At 59.5% G+C, this 15,870-nt stretch overlaps 1 protein-coding gene across 1 annotated transcript in view; it reads left to right on the top strand.

The window, feature by feature from the left end:
• Window positions 1–257: 257 nt before the first annotated feature.
• Window positions 258–15,870, top strand: part of NOTCH3 (notch receptor 3) — a 30,680-nt gene continuing 15,067 nt past the window's right edge. Inside the window, 20 exon segments of the mRNA XM_032412288.1 lie at window positions 258–372; window positions 2,872–2,950; window positions 6,279–6,421; window positions 6,501–6,839; window positions 6,932–7,054; window positions 7,140–7,373; window positions 7,997–8,152; window positions 8,243–8,428; window positions 9,103–9,216; window positions 9,631–9,744; window positions 10,298–10,531; window positions 10,652–10,762; window positions 11,243–11,435; window positions 11,512–11,663; window positions 11,896–12,009; window positions 12,479–12,634; window positions 13,558–13,783; window positions 14,202–14,403; window positions 14,549–14,702; window positions 15,123–15,307. Of these exon segments, the coding sequence (XP_032268179.1) occupies window positions 258–372; window positions 2,872–2,950; window positions 6,279–6,421; window positions 6,501–6,839; window positions 6,932–7,054; window positions 7,140–7,373; window positions 7,997–8,152; window positions 8,243–8,428; window positions 9,103–9,216; window positions 9,631–9,744; window positions 10,298–10,531; window positions 10,652–10,762; window positions 11,243–11,435; window positions 11,512–11,663; window positions 11,896–12,009; window positions 12,479–12,634; window positions 13,558–13,783; window positions 14,202–14,403; window positions 14,549–14,702; window positions 15,123–15,307 (3,330 nt within the window).

Here is a 15,870-nt window from a genome sequence, read left to right as displayed (position 1 = left end):
TTCCTAGGGTCTGCGGGTCCCAGGCTGTGTGGGTGGAGGGTGGGCAGAGACCCCGGGAGGCAGGGAGGTGGGGTGTGTGGGGGGTTGCGGGGGAGCGCAGGGCCGGCCCCGGGGCGGGGCGAGCCGCCCAGGGCTGGGGGCGGGGCGGCCCGGCAGCCTCACTTTGGCGAAGTTGGCGGCGCGGAGGCTGGCCCGGGACGCGCCCGGAGCCCAGGGAAGGAGGGAGGAGGGAGGAGGGAGGGTCGCGGCCGGCCGCCATGGGGCCGGGGACCCGGGGCCGCCGCTGCCGCCGCCCGATGTCGCCGCCGCCACCACTGCCGCCCGTGCGGGCGCTGCCCCTGTTGCTACTGCTAGCGGGGCCCGGGGCTGCAGGTGAGGGGCTGGGACCTAGCGGGCGGGACTGGGTGGGTGGGTTGGGGGAGGGTAAGAGCGGAGTTTAAGGACCCCCGAGTCTGGGGCTGGGGGGCTGGCCTAGGAGCCAAGGACCAGAGCGGGGGCAGGGAGCAGGAGCCCGGGGGCTACGTGCCAGTCCCGGGGGGGGGCAGGGGCTCAATGGGGGGAAGGAGCAGGGCCCCAGAGGTCCGCAGAATAGGGGCTCAGGAGCGATCAGAGTTGGGGATGAAGGGACCCAGGAATGAGGGAGCGGGAGCTTGAGGTGCGGGGATCAGGGACGCAAGATCGGGGGGACCAAGAATCTGGGGCTCGCTCCCAATGCCCGTCGGTCTGGAGTCCTGGGAAGGTCACGATTGGAGCCCAATACCCCCAGGTTGGGAACCCCTCGCACAAAAGCCCCCCTACACACCCAGGGCTGGCCTGGCCGGGTGGGGGACGGGGAGGGGGCGCGAAGTTCTCGGAGCTCCGAACTCGGGGAAAAACTTCTCAGGCCGGAGCGCCGCAAGACCCGGAGCCGGAGTAGGAGCTGGAGCCACAGCGGCGCCCGCGCCCCTTTCCCCGCCCGCGGCCCCGCTCCCTCCCTTGGCCGCCGGGACCGGGTGGCCACGGGACCCCGCCCCCGCGAGGGGAGGGAAAGGGAGGGCGGGGGGCGCGAGCCCACGTGCTCCTCTCCAGCTCCAGCGCCCCGTCTCCGCAGCCCGAGCCCCTCCCCAGCCGGCCGGGGCCCCCCGCCCCTCCCCCTGCCCGTTCTCCCTTCCCCCGCTTGGGACAATGGCCGCGCCGTCTAGACACCCCCTCCCCCCCGGGCCGGCCTCGCGCTTTCTTTGCCAGACAAAGCGGGACGGGCGGCGGGGCCTGCGCGGGGGCTGCGGGGGCGCACACCCCCAAGGGAGGCCTGGCCGGCGGAAGAGGGGCGCGGGCCGAGAGGCCCTGGCCCGGGGTCCCGGGGAGCCGCTGTGGGCCTCGGCGCTGGGAAGGAAGGGCCTGCACCGCCCAGCCCGGTGCCCGACCGACCGGGCAGGATCGGGCAGGAGCTGCCGCCCCCGCGGGGCCGGCGCACACACACATGGCCTATCACACACTCGCAGGCACACACAGCCCTGGGTCACACATGCAGATGGGGACGTGCACACACACACGCACACGCACCACACCCGCGGCTCGCACACTAACATACTGGTACATACAATTACCCATGTTCATACCTATCAGGGATCACCAGCCCAAGGCCTGCACACATCCAGACACATGCAGACACAGATCCAAGGCATGCCTGCACCCAGTTTATACCCGCAGACAGGCGCATCCAACCCATACGCAGACACACCTGGGAATACCCTGGTCCCGCAGAGACACACAGCTGTACACCAGACCAACGGTGCACATGCACGGGCACTCCCGGCAGATCCAGCATGCACACACCCACCCGTGTGCTTCAAGCACACACACATGTCGCTCACATGGCCCACAGTTTGGCGAGGCCCACAGTCTGCATCACGTGGCTCCTAGTGTGAGTTCACAAACCCCCACAGGCCCCTGTCTGGGTGGTAGTGTCCTGTCTCTGCCTGTCCCCTGAGGAAGGGGACACATGCCATGTTGTCCTATTCTCATGTCCAGCTCAACTTCTGTCTCTCCCTCTCTGTCTCTGTGCATCTCAGCCTCTCTGTGTCAGCCTGCGTCTGGTTTCCTTCTTTGTGTCTCCGTTTTTCTCTATCTCCCTCCATCTCTCTCTTTCCATCTCTATCTGTGACACACACACACACACACACACACACACACGCCCCACACCTGCCGGCACACAGTTCTCCACTAGCGCACACCCAGCCGCACCCCAGACCAGTCTGACAGGACAGTTAGACTGCCACACCCCGGAGGGACACAGCCCTCAGGGATGGGGACGCTGGACAGGGCAGCACATGCCTAGTGCAGGATGCTCCTCCCTTCAACCCACACCCTATCCCTGCACCACCCAGTGCTGGCTGTGCATGGGGTATAGGCCTTGGCCCCTCTCACCAGGGCACCATGCAGCTCTGCCCAGCTGGAGTAGATGCCCGACATCAGGGCAAGAAAGACCCATGGCCCCAGGCCTCCTTGCCCCTGCCCTCTCCATTACCCTGGGATTTGGGCACACAGCCCCAGACCTCCCTTTAACGCTCAGCACCCTCACTTCCTGCCTCTGCACCCCCCATTCTGGCAGCTTCCTGAGTCCCCACATCTGGCACAAGTCAGCACCTCCTCCTGCCCGCCCTTGCCTTGTGGTTCCCAGGGCTTGAGCTGGCAGGGACAGCTGCAGCCCCAACAGCTGGGGCCGGGGCGGGGGGCCGTGGGAACTGTGGATGCAGGGGCTCCATGCACCCACAGAGACACCCCCAGCCCATTGCAGCTGTTGCCTGGGGGAGGGAAGGATGGGCTCTGTCACTCTGAGCTAGGGTTCCTGGGTGCCTGGTTGACCCCCTGCTTTCCTTTGTCCCTACACAGCACCCCCTTGCCTGGACGGGAGCCCGTGTATGAATGGAGGTCGCTGCACCCAGCTGCCCTCCCGGGAGGCTGCCTGCCTGTGAGTGCCTGGCTCTGAGCCATCAGTGGGTCCTGTGTGGGGAGGTTGTCTGTCTTCTCCCGTTGCCTCTGTGTCCACCATGGATGCCTTTACCACTTCCTACATGTGTATGGCTTGGGTAACCTCTTGTTTCCCCCCTGGAATCGAGCAAGGTTAAGAACTGTGGAAGGTTAAGAGCAGGGGCTCTGCAATTTGTCTGGCCTGGGTTCAGATCCCACATTGTGTTGCTGACTGCCTGGGACCTAAACCCTTTAAGCTTTTGGTGTCCTGGTCTGGAAAACAGGCACACTAACCCCCACTTCACAGAGTTCTTGGCTGCCTGAGGTCACGTGTAAAGCATCTGATGGAGGCAGTTATTATTCAATCTACAGATCTTCAGGGACCAATGGCTTGGCAGTAATGGGTACACCAATTGCATCCTCCCGTGTCTCAACATTTAGTGGTGGGGGTACAGGGGACCTGTAATACAGCCCTGCTCTGTCACTTTCTTGCTCTCTGACCTTGGGTTAGTCACTTCTCTCTGGATCTCATTGCATCTGTGAAATAGAGGTGCTTCTCCCTGGCTTGTGACCATGAAGGGGTTCAAGAATTCAGTTGTTGGATAACACAGGGAAAGGCAGAGGGTTGGAGTTGCTGAGTGGAGGCTGGGAAAGAACTGAGCAGAGGGAGACAGAACTCAATTTGAATTCTGGGCTCTGGGATACCTTGAGCAAGTGCTTTGAGCTCTCTGAACCTCAGTTTTTGCAACTGGAAAATGGGGCAATCATAGTTCCTCCTTCATGGGGTTGATTGTAAAGATTAAGAGACACTTCATATGATGAACTCAGCATAGTGCTCAGCGTATAGTAAGTGCTCCATAAATAGGGATGATGATGATGATGATGATGATGATGATGATGATGATTAATAATGGTAGGGGCACAGGAAATATATGCCATAAAGGGGAACGTCTCAAGGTTTTGGGGAAATGCTTGGTTCCTTTTATAATATCGTCATTAGTAATAGTAGCCATTGATTGATTCATTAATGTATTCATTTATTCAACTACATGTGTGCCATGCTGGGCGGGTCTGGGGTGAATTTTGATCCCGGAGAGCCCCTTTGAAGTTACACACGCACTTTGACTGGAGCCCCACTTGGGCTTACCCAGGTGGGGGCTTAGCCTGGCCGAGCGGGCTCCTCGGGTTGGGAGTCTGCGATGGTGCGGGGTGGGGGAAAGTGTGACTTTATCTGGAGCCACTCACCTGCGAGGCGGAGCCGCGGGGCCGGGCGCCTGCGCAGTGGAGCTCTGCACCTGGAATACAGCCGACAGGTGAATGCTGCCACGGCTGCCCCGCCCCTCAACAGGTGAATCACCAGCGCGCGCGGCTGCCCGGAGCCCGGATTCCCCGGAGTGGAGCGGGCTGTTCCCAGAGCTGGGCCGTGGGAACCACTCCCCACGGGCCCCCCAATCGCCTTCAAGGTTCTAAATACTCGTGTCTTTTCAGGAACGCCCCAGTATGTCACCCCTCCTCGGATCCCCCTTAGCCTCTTCCTCAAAGTAGCCTCCCAAGCCGTCGTCTCTGTCTCCTAGTCCTCGCCGCAGCCCCTCCCCTCCCGCTGACCCCCAACCAAGTGTGCTCTCCCCCCGTCGGTTTCCCCCGAAGCCCTGGCTGTGAGGCGGGGCGCGGGCGGAGGCTGGAACCGGCCCGACCGGTCGGCAGGGGAGCGGGGCGCAGAGCGTGGGAACCCGCCCGGGGCGTCGGGAGGGGGCCGCGCGGCCGCGCCCTGCCTGGCGGTGGGACCCGCAGTCCCCGGCGCCCGGCGTAGCGCGCCCCCTCTCGGCGCGCAGTCGTGACGGACGTCCTCGCCCAGCGGGTCTTTGGGGAGGGGACTGGGAGCCTGGCCTTCCTTTCTTAACACCGTTGGCACCCCTGCCCTTCCGTGTCCTGGCCTGTTTCGCTGGGGGCCGGGGTGGGGGGATTTTGTGGGTGACGCTAGGGACTGAGTCAGCTGCCTGAGGTTAGCCCCAAGCAGCTGGGGCGAGCCAGAGGGAGGAACTGCGCTAGGGGTGGGCAGCGTCGGGGGCGGGGCCTTGGACCCTCTTGCCAGTCCAAACCCTTCCCTCCCACCCCGCCAGTGTCCCTCTGGAGGTTTCCAGTCTCAAGGCCAACCGCCTTATTTCCCTCCTACTCAAGGTTGCCTTGGTGGGTTTGGGGAAGGGTCTGCAGGCCGAAGGACTCTCCACCTCCTCCTCCCGGTGGCAGGAAGTGTTGTATGTGCCTCCAGGAAAGGAGTGGAGGATTTGTGAGAGTTACCCTGTCTGTCCACATGAGAGCTACCCATCTGTGAACTGCGCTGTGGATTTGGGTCTGAATGTTCGCCAGGCCAGTATGTCGAATTGGCTGTCCCGCTGTGTTATCTGTGTATGTTTCTGAGTCTGTCTGTCTGTGTGTGCCTGAGTGGTTGTCTTCTGGAGTCTGAGACTTTGCATTTGCTAATTCCCTCTGCCTGGAAGGCTCTTCCTCACACAGCCCCATGGCCCCCTCCCTCACCTTCTTCAGTCTGAAAATATCCTGTTTGCCTTTCTTCCTTACTCATCTCCCTCATCCTGTGTCCCAGTTTCCTGGCTACCATAACAAACCACCAAAAACTGGGTGGTTTACAACAACAGAAATTTATTCTCACAGTTCTGGGGGCCAGAAGTCTGAAATCCAGGTGTTGGCAGCCATGCTGTCTCCAGTGGCTTTCCAGGAGCGTCCTTCCTGGCCTCTTCCACCTCCTGGCAGCTCCAGGCACTCCTTGCCTTGTGGGGGCAGCACTCCAGGGTCTGCTTCTGTCTTCCACATGGCCTTCTCCTCTTTCTCCCAAATCTCCCTCTGCCAATGGATTTAGGGGCCCATTTGGAAAATTCAGGATGATCTCATCTTGCTATCTGTCACTTAGTTACATCCGCAAAGACTCTTTTTCCAAATAAGGTCAGAATCACAGGTTCTGGGACATGGGCATTTCTTTTCTGGGGCCATCACTCAAAACCCACTGAACTCTTCATGGCCCTTACCGCCCCATGCTGGCATGTTATATAATTCATTATTAGTGTATCTTCTCTTTGCCCAACTTGGCTGTGAGCATAAAGAGGGTGGGGATGACTTTTAATGTATTTGCGACTGTATTCCTATTGCTAAAAACATAGTAGGTACTCAGTGAATATTGGTTGCACGAATGAGCGTGTGTGCCTGTTTCTTGGGCTGTTTGCTTGTGTGTTTCTTGCCTGTCACATGTGTGTCTGGGATGCACCTGCCCGGTACCACCCTAGTACTGCCCTGTACTAAGATATCTCTGCCCACAGGTGCCCACCAGGATGGGTGGGCGAGCGGTGCCAGCTGGAAGACCCCTGCCATTCGGGCCCCTGTGCTGGCCGCGGCATCTGCCAGAGCTCCGTGGTGGCAGGCACCGCCCGGTTCTCCTGCCGCTGCCCCCGGGGCTTCCGAGGTAGGGGACGATCTGGAGGGGAACCCAAGACAGGCAAGGGTGTGAACAGCCCAAGCTCACCCTCTCCTGGTCCCTCTAGGTCCCGACTGCTCCCTGCCAGACCCCTGCCTCAGCAGTCCCTGTACCCATGGTGCCCGCTGCTCGGTGGGGCCCGATGGCCGCTACATCTGCTCCTGCCCACCTGGCTACCAGGGCCGCAGCTGCCGAAGCGATGTGGATGAGTGCCGGGTGGGAGGGCCCTGCCGCCATGGTGGCACCTGCCTCAACACGCCCGGTTCCTTCCGCTGCCAGTGCCCAGCTGGCTACACGGGGCCACTGTGTGAGAACGCTGCGGTGCCCTGCGCCCCCTCGCCGTGCCGTAACGGGGGCACATGTAGACAGAGTGGCGATCTCACCTATGACTGCGCCTGCCTTCCTGGTGAGGGAGCTGTGCCCTGGGGAGGTGGCAGGAGTGCAGGGACCGCTGGCCAGCCTGGCAGTGACCATCTTTGCATCCCCCTCCCATGCTAGGGTTCGAGGGCCAGAACTGTGAAGTGAATGTGGACGACTGTCCAGGACACCGATGTCTAAATGGGGGGACATGTGTGGATGGCGTCAACACCTACAACTGCCAGTGCCCTCCTGAATGGACAGGTGAGCAGCAGGGCTGGCGACAGCCAGGTGGCAGGCCCTGGGTGGGCAAGCAGCGGGTGTGGACTGCTGCGTCTGTGTGCCACAGGCCAATTCTGCACGGAGGACGTGGACGAATGTCAGCTGCAGCCCAACGCTTGCCACAATGGGGGCACCTGCTTCAACACTCTGGGTGGCCACAGCTGTGTGTGTGTCAATGGCTGGACAGGCGAGAGCTGCAGTCAGAATATCGATGACTGCGCCACGGCTGTGTGCTTCCATGGGGCCACCTGCCATGACCGTGTGGCCTCGTTCTACTGTGCCTGTCCCATGGGCAAGACTGGTGAGTGGCTGTTTTCCTTATAGGCAGCAGGGCGCCGTCGATGGTTCTGCAGTGGGGGGAGGGGTGGGGTCTGACTCGAGTGTTAGAATGATTATGCTGGAGGCCAGGTTTGGGGTGCAGGGTGAGCCTGGGAGGGGCCTAAGCAGAGGCTGGCCCACAGTCCAGGGCAGTAGCCATGGGAACAGAGAGCTATCCTGTGACTGAGAAGGAGACGGGACCTCTGCAAGTGGCAGAGGTCAGGGAAAGTGTTTGGGAGGGGGACTTGGCTATGGAGGGCAGGGCATGTCAGGCAGAGGATATTGCAGAAGCAAAGGCTTGAGGGTCTATAATCAGAAAAGGAGTCTACAGATTTTAAAACAATATGTGGATGTTCCCAACTCATTTACAAATGGTTCAGAAAAATAAAAAATAGGTAAAGCTTAACAAGAATTGAATCTAGGTGGTGGGCGTATGAATCAACTTTGCAGTACGTTTGAAAATTTTCATCATAAATTGTTGGGGAAGATAGCTACTAAATACACTGCAGGTTAATAAAGACAAAACACAAAACGATATGTGGGGCATGTGGGACATTTGGGCAGAGCTGGAGGGTCCGCCCTTGGACTCTGCCTACCCCTTTTCAGGGCTTCTGTGTCATCTGGATGACGCCTGCGTCAGCAACCCCTGTCACGAGGATGCTATCTGCGACACGAACCCCGTGAATGGCCGGGCCATCTGCACCTGTCCACCAGGCTTCACCGGCGGGGCATGTGACCAGGATGTGGATGAGTGCTCCATTGGTGAGAGGGGTGCGGTCCGAGAGTTGGGAGGGAGGGGAGAGGCAGGTCCTTAGCCACCCACACTCACACTGGCGATGCCCACTCCTGCAGGTGCCAACCCATGTGAGCACCTGGGCCGGTGCGTGAACACACAGGGCTCGTTCCTGTGCCAGTGCGGCCGTGGCTACACTGGCCCGCGCTGCGAGACCGACGTCAACGAGTGCCTATCCGGGCCCTGCCGCAACCAGGCCACGTGCCTCGACCGCATAGGCCAGTTCACCTGCATCTGCATGGCCGGTGCGTGGTGGGTGTGGCCGGGGCGGTGGGCGAGGCTGGGGCGGAGCCGAAGCTGGGGGCGAGGCAAGGGAAGACTGCAGGCCACACACCCCCACCTCCCTTCTGGGTGAAACTGTGTCTGGAACGGGACCCTGAGACGAGGTGGAGGCTGGGCCATAGCAGAATCTGTGCGAGGCTGGGGCCATGGTCAAATGGAGTCTGTAGAACCTCAGATGGGCTGAGAGTGGAGTCTGTGCCTTAGGACCCACTGGGGGGCGGGAGATGATATGAGGGTGGGACCAGGAGCTGCAGTGGGTCAAGGTGGAGCCTGCAGACCATCTTTCCCTAACGCTGGGGTGGGATTGAGGCTGGGCCCAAGGTTATAGTGGGCCCTGGGGCTGGTAGCTGAGGACCTGGTAGAGTGTGAGGACTACAGAGGGAAGAGGGTGGTCTGAAGGCAAGGCCCATATGGAATCACATAAGCCTTGGACCAGTTGGATCCACAGCGGGGTGAGGATGAGGCCACTCATGAGGCCAAAAGCTGAATATGGGATTGGGCTGGTGGGTGGGGGGCAAGGCCAAGCAAGGCTCAGGGGAGCTGTCTATGGGTGGGAAAGGGAGTACCTTCCCATTTGCTCTCCCTTTATAGAAGAGGCTAAGCCCCACTGCTCTAATCCTCCTCCCTCACTCCCTAGGCTTTACAGGCACCTATTGTGAGGTGGACATGGATGAGTGTCAAAGCAGCCCGTGTGTCAATGGTGGGGTCTGCAAGGACAGAGTCAACGGCTTCAGCTGCACCTGCCCCTCAGGTGAGGACGCTGGGCCAGGGAGCCTGAAAAAGACAGGTCCCTGCAGAGGCAAAGGCTCTAGGGGAGCCTATAAGACCATGCTAGTGGATAACTGTCATAACAGAAACCACATACTATGAAAGACATTGAAATTAATTTAAAACTAAGTCGGGGCGCCTGGGTGGCTCAGTTGGTTAAGCATCTGATTCTTGATCTCAGCTCAGGTCTTGATCTCAGGGTTGTGATTTCAAGCCCTGCGTTGGGCTCCACGCTGGGCATGCAGCCTATTTAAAACACAAACAGACAAAAAAACACACATACAAAAAACTAAGTAAATGATCATCCCACTCATCCCACCCAAACAAGGCAGGGCTGGCAGGGGGTGACTTCTCTGACCCTATCCGGGCCTCTGCCCATCCCACTCCCCACCCTAAGGCTTCAGTGGGGCCATGTGTCAGCTGGATGTGGATGAGTGCGCAAGCACACCCTGCCGGAATGGAGCCAAGTGCGTGGACCAGCCCGATGGCTACGAATGCCGCTGTGCAGAGGGTGAGAGAGGGCCAGTGACAGGCCAGCAAGAGTCTGGAGGCGGGGCAAGGGAGGGGGAAGGCAAATAACAGCCTTGGGGAAAATTTGGGGGCGGGGCTGCAGCAAGGCACGAGTAGAGCCAATGACAGAGCCATGGGAGGGAGCCAATGATGGATGTAAGCAGTGGTAAGACTAGGGGTGGGGCCAGTGGGCCTGGCAGAGGGGGTGCACCTTGGTAGAGGGGGCGTGTCCAAATCCCTCTATCTCCAGGCACTTCCCATGTGTCCCCATTTCCAGTCCAGAGTGGAGAGTGAGGCGGAACAGGGCTGATAATGTAAGGATTGGAGGCGGGGTTACGGTTGGGGATGGGATTTATCTGTGGAAGTGTCTTGGCCAGGGGCGAGTCCTGGAGCTTGTGGCTGGATGGAGTTAGGGGGCGGGGCCTGAATTGAGCCCACCTCCTGCTGGCTAGATGGGCGGGGCCTGAGGTAGAGCTGGGCCAGGATTGGGCTGAGGCCACGGCTGTGGGCAGGACCTTGGCACGTGGGTGGAGCCTGACCCTTCGGTCCTCCAGGCTTCGAGGGCACGCTGTGTGAGCGCAACGTGGATGACTGCTCCCCGGACCCGTGCCACCATGGGCGCTGTGTGGACGGCATTGCCAGCTTCTCGTGCGCCTGCGCCCCGGGATACACAGGCACGCGCTGTGAGAGCCAGGTGGACGAGTGCCGCAGCCAGCCCTGCCGCCACGGGGGCAAATGTCTAGACTTGGTGGACAAATATCTCTGCCGCTGCCCTCCTGGCACCACAGGTGGGGCTGGAGGCTGGGCTGGGGCAGAAACAGTACATCTGGAAGGGCACAGAGGGCTTGGGAATGGTGCTCCTGGTGGGGCTCACTGGTGGCTTCCCCTGCGGTGTTCCCCCTCCCCAGGAGTGAACTGCGAGGTGAACATTGATGACTGTGCCAGCAACCCCTGCACCTTTGGAGTCTGCCGGGATGGCATCAACCGCTATGACTGTGTCTGCCAGCCTGGCTTCACAGGTGGGCAAGTGGCTGCCATGGGGAGAGGGTCTTTATTGGGTGAGAGGGTGAGGGTGAAATCACCCTATTCTTGGCTGAGTTTGCCCCTCTCTTTGCATTCGCTTGTCCAATGAGATTGTCCACACTTAGCCCTGCGGTTGTGCTCTCTCCCACTGGCCTGAGGTTGTCCCCATATCAGCTCAAGGTTATCTTGGAACACACACGAGGGTGTCCAGTCTCAGGGATGGGGGTGTTTCTGCAGGGGGCCAAAGTAATCCTTGGTGAAAATGAAGGTGACTTCATGTAAGTTTGGGGACGAGTATGATCTGGGGCAAGGTAGCTCTGGGTTGAGGAGGTGGCTGTCTTAATTTGTACAAGAGCTGATGTGTTATGAAATGAGGTTGTTCTTGCTCAAGGGCCGTGCTAAATTCGGCAAGGTTGCCTTTCCCTGTTGGCACCATTGCCCTTGTCCTGGGGTGAAGTTGCCTTCGTGCTCTCCAGGGCCCCTTTGCAACGTGGAGATCAACGAGTGTGCGTCCAGTCCGTGCGGTGATGGAGGTTCCTGTATGGATGGGGAAAATGGCTTCCACTGCCTCTGCCCTCCTGGCTCCCTGCCCCCACTCTGCCTCCCCCCGAGCCATCCCTGTGCCCAAGAACCTTGCAGTCATGGTGTCTGCCACGATGCACCCGGAGGGTGAGGCTTCTCCCCAGCCCCTGACCCCCTGCTGCCTCCCTGCCCACGGGCATTCCCTGACTGCCTTCCCCTCCAGGTTCCGCTGTGTGTGTGAGCCTGGCTGGAGTGGTCCCCGATGCAGCCAGAGCCTTGCTCGAGATGCCTGTGAATCCCAGCCCTGCCGGTCTGGTGGCACCTGCACCAGTGATGGAATGGGCTTCCACTGTACCTGTCCCCCTGGTGTCCAGGGTGTGTGTCCCCACGTTCCCACCCCAGGCTCTCCCTCCCCACTTCTTCCTGCTCATTTCCTTTCTGCTCCACTCTCCCTCCTCTACATTTGCCTTTTTTTTTCCTTTCCCCCCCCCCCCCCCCCCCCCCCCCGCCCCAGGAGCTTTGGAGGTGGGTATCAAGGTGGGGACCCTGGAGGGAGATGGGGACAAGGAATCTGTCAAGACTGTCTCACTCTGCCTGCCCACCACAGGCCGTCAGTGTGAGCTGCCATCCCCTTGTGCCCCGAACCCCTGTGAGCACGGGGGCCACTGTGAGTCTGCCCCGGGCCAGCTGCCTGTCTGCTCCTGCCCCCCCGGCTGGCAAGGTACACCACTTGCTCCTTCCTCCTCCTCCTCTCCTTCACCTCCTCTGCACCCCGCTGCATACTGGGTGGTGCTGGGGACCCAGAGGGAAACGTACCCTTGGCTCTGTCTTTTGAGGGGGCTTCTTTTTAGGAAGGGACCGAGCTGGACATGGACACCTGCAGCCTGTGTGGTCAGTTCTGGAGAAGACGAACGGATATGGTGGTGGGGAAGCTAGGACTCAGGCGGAGGGTTTGGGGACAGCTTCCTGGAGGGGCAGACCTCATCAGAATGCATTCACTACCCACTTAAATAAGGGGAAGGCAGTTTGGGAACCGCATGTGCAAAACACCCAGAGGCAAATGACCGCATATCTTGTATTCACCCACCTCAGCCTTCTCACCCACCTCAGGTTCTTCCTGAGTGCCAGGTACTCTCAGGCCCTACCCTGCACCCTCTAACCCTAGATATTACCTTGCTCCCCATCCCCAGGCCCACGATGCCAGCAGGATGTGGATGAATGTGCTGGCCCCTCACCCTGTGGCTCCCACGGTACCTGCACCAACCTGGAGGGGAGTTTCAGCTGTACCTGCCATAGGGGGTATAGTGGCCCTTCCTGTGATCAGGACATCGATGACTGTGACCCCAGTGAGTTCAGGGGAGCCCCCGGGGGTGCTGCTCTAGAGAACGTGTTCCTCAAGCCCATACTGTGTGCCCAGAACTGAGCTTTCATCTTCATACTTCTCTTAACTTTTCCCGTTTTATTCTTGAAAACCGAGGCCCCAAAGAGGTTAGGTGACTTGCCCAAGGTCATGAAGCAAGAGAGATGAGGTGGGATTGGAGCACAGGTCTGTCTGAAGCCCGTAGACTGCCTCTGGCAACAAGCAAGTTAACATTATGTGTCAAGTATGACATAATAGGCCCCCAGTGAGTCCTCCCGGAGCACTAATAGACCAGTAATGCAAGCCACATATATACTTAAAATTTTTCTAGTAGCAACAAAAAAAAAGTAAAAAAAAAAAAAAAAAAAAAAAGATATTAAATTTAATATTTTTTTATTTAAACTAATATATAAAAATGTTATTTTGACATGTAATCAATATAAAATTATTGAGATATTTTACATTCATTTTTTTTCATACTAAATCTTCAAAATCAGAAATCAAGGGTTTATTTTACACTTATAGCACATCCCAATTTGGGCCAGCCACATGTCAAGGGCTTAGTAGCCACACATGGCCAATGGCCACCATACTGGCGGGCATAGGTCTGGAGGAGGCCTTCTGTGCTATGCCCAGCAATTAAATAGACACAATAGCAGCATGTGCTTGGCAGCTCAAAGGGACCTTTTGGCTCCCCTATCTCCCTCCTCCTTGCACATAGGTGAGGTTTCCAGATAAGGGAGGAGATGAGGCCACAGAGGGGACAGAATTTGATCCCTCTGATCAAACGTGCCCCTCCCAGTTAAGCCTGGTTTCCTCCTGATTCCCTGCTATGAAAGGCATGGTTGGGTCAGGTTGGGCTGATGGGGGGTGAGCGGTATGACCAGGCCTTCTCCCTTTGGACCTTAGACCCCTGCCTGAATGGTGGCTCCTGTCAGGATGGCGTGGGCTCCTTTTCGTGCTCCTGCCTCCCTGGCTTCGCTGGTCCCCGTTGTGCCCGAGATGTGGACGAGTGTCTGAGCAGCCCCTGTGGCCCGGGCACCTGCACCGACCACGTGGCCTCCTTTACCTGCACCTGCCCACCTGGTTATGGAGGTTTCCACTGTGAGCAGGACCTACCGGACTGCAGCCCCAGGTGTGTGGGGCCTCTACCGGGAGCTCAGGGACCCTGGCATCGGATGGGGTGTGGAACATGAGAAGGGGTGGGGACAGGAAGGGGGTTCTCGGCGTGGCACCCACCTCACAGCTCTGATTCGTGATGGAGCAGTGTCCGGGAAGGGTCAGGGCATCTGTTTGGAGGTCACCTTAGAGATGCTGGTCCCTAAGGGAGTGAGGCCAGGCCAGGGCAGGGCCTCCACGTGTCTCCCACCTTAGGTCTGAAGTACTTGGTAAGTTGGGGCTAAGGGAGAGGAAGGGGCGGGACCTCTGCTGGGGCTGCGGCTTCTTGTGGCAGGTAGGGGTCAGAGAAGAGTGCCCTCTCCACGGGGGGAGGGGCCAGGAAGGCGGGGCCTGCATGGGGGCGGAGCCTGACCCCTCCCTCCCTCCCCCTCCAGCTCCTGCTTCCATGGCGGCACCTGCGTGGACGGCGTGAGCTCGTTCAGCTGCCAGTGCCGCCCCGGCTACACGGGCGCACACTGCCAGCACGAGGCCGACCCCTGCCTCTCTCGGCCCTGTCTGCACGGGGGCGTCTGCACTGCTGCCCACCCTGGCTTCCGCTGCACCTGCCCGGAGGGCTTCACTGGCACGCAGTGTCAGGTGGGCGGGGTCACCGGGCCCCCCCCCCCCCCAGGAGGAATTTGGAGGGCTGTTCTGGGGTTGGGGCCTGCCCGAGACCCTGGAGAAGCTGGGGTGCGGCTCCTCGGGGGTCCTCGAGTGCTGACGCTGACAACTTGCCCTCCAGACGCTGGTAGACTGGTGCAGCCGCGCGCCCTGTCAGAACGGGGGTCGCTGCGCCCCGACCGGGGCCACCTTCTACTGCCTTTGCCCTCCGGGGTGGAGCGGCCGCCTCTGTGACATCCGGAGTGTGCCCTGCAGGGAGGCCGCAGCCCAGCTCGGTGAGGGGGAGCACAGAGGCGGGGTGTGGGGCTCCGGAGGGGGTGTGTGCACATCTTGCTAATGTAAATACAGTAAGGCTATGACAGAGCGTACGGGCAGGATGGGGTGTGTGGCTGAGTGTTGGTGGATGTGTAACGTGGCACAGCTGGTCAGGACCAGGATGGTGTATGCCTCGGTCACCACGAGGTAGCGGGATGATGGCGCTGATGCCGTGCGTGACCGAGCCAGTGCGCGCCGCAGAGGTGTGGGTACGTGTCGGTGACTGAGCCCGTGCCAGGTTGGGGGGTGGCTGTATGACAACCCGATGGGGTGTGCGTGAGACCCTGGTGACTGATGGCCGCATGGATGTTCGGTGATGCTGTGAGCGATGCAGGCAGGGAGGGGTAAACCCGTGCCTGATCCGGCTCTCCTCTGCGCAGGGGTACGGCTGGAAGAGCTGTGTCAGACAGGTGGGCGGTGTGTGGATAAGGACAATTCCCACTACTGCGTGTGCCCAGAGGGCCGCACGGGCAGCCACTGTGAGCAGGAGGTGGACCCCTGCTTGGCCCAGCCCTGCCAACATGGGGGCACCTGCCGAGGCTACGTGGGGGGTTATGTGTGTGAGGTAAGGGGCACCCAGAGTCGGGGAGAGGGGAGCTCGTCATGCTGGGTGTGTCTGCACACACATTTCCGTGTGTCTGTGACCTGGTGTGGGTGTGTCTCTCTAGGCATGTCTGGGTTTTTGCTTTTGTGTCTCTGGGTATAATCTTGTGGGTGTATTTCTTGGTTGATCTGAGGGACTTTCTGTGTGTCTGGGTGTGCCTCTGTCTTTGGTTGTTTCCTGGATGTATCTATTCCTTTGTGCGCCCTGTCTTTGGGGTATGAATGCACGTGCTGGTGTCCGAGTGCATCTCTGGTTGTATGTGCACGGGGAACATCTGGGCCTCTGGATGGTTCTCCTGTGCATTTGTATGTGTGTGTCCCTTTGCACTGGCTGTGTCTCCAGCCCTCTGTGTCTGGGTGTCCTCTGTGAGTGGGTGTGTTTCCTTGTACTTGTGTGTGTGTGTTTCTGCACACAGGGCAGTCCTCTGTGTGTTGGATGAGACTGTATGTCCTTTTGTCCTGTGATCTCTGTGTCTTCATGGGGAGTATCGGTGTCCCTCTGGGCTTAGAGGTCCCTGTCTCACA

The sequence above is a fragment of the Phoca vitulina genome, unplaced genomic scaffold, assembly GCF_004348235.1.
Source record: "Phoca vitulina isolate PV1807 unplaced genomic scaffold, GSC_HSeal_1.0 scaffold13, whole genome shotgun sequence".
Classification (NCBI taxonomy): Eukaryota; Metazoa; Chordata; class Mammalia; order Carnivora; family Phocidae; genus Phoca; species Phoca vitulina.
Note: the sequence above shows the minus strand (reverse complement) of the source record. Positions and strands in the feature narration are given on the sequence as shown.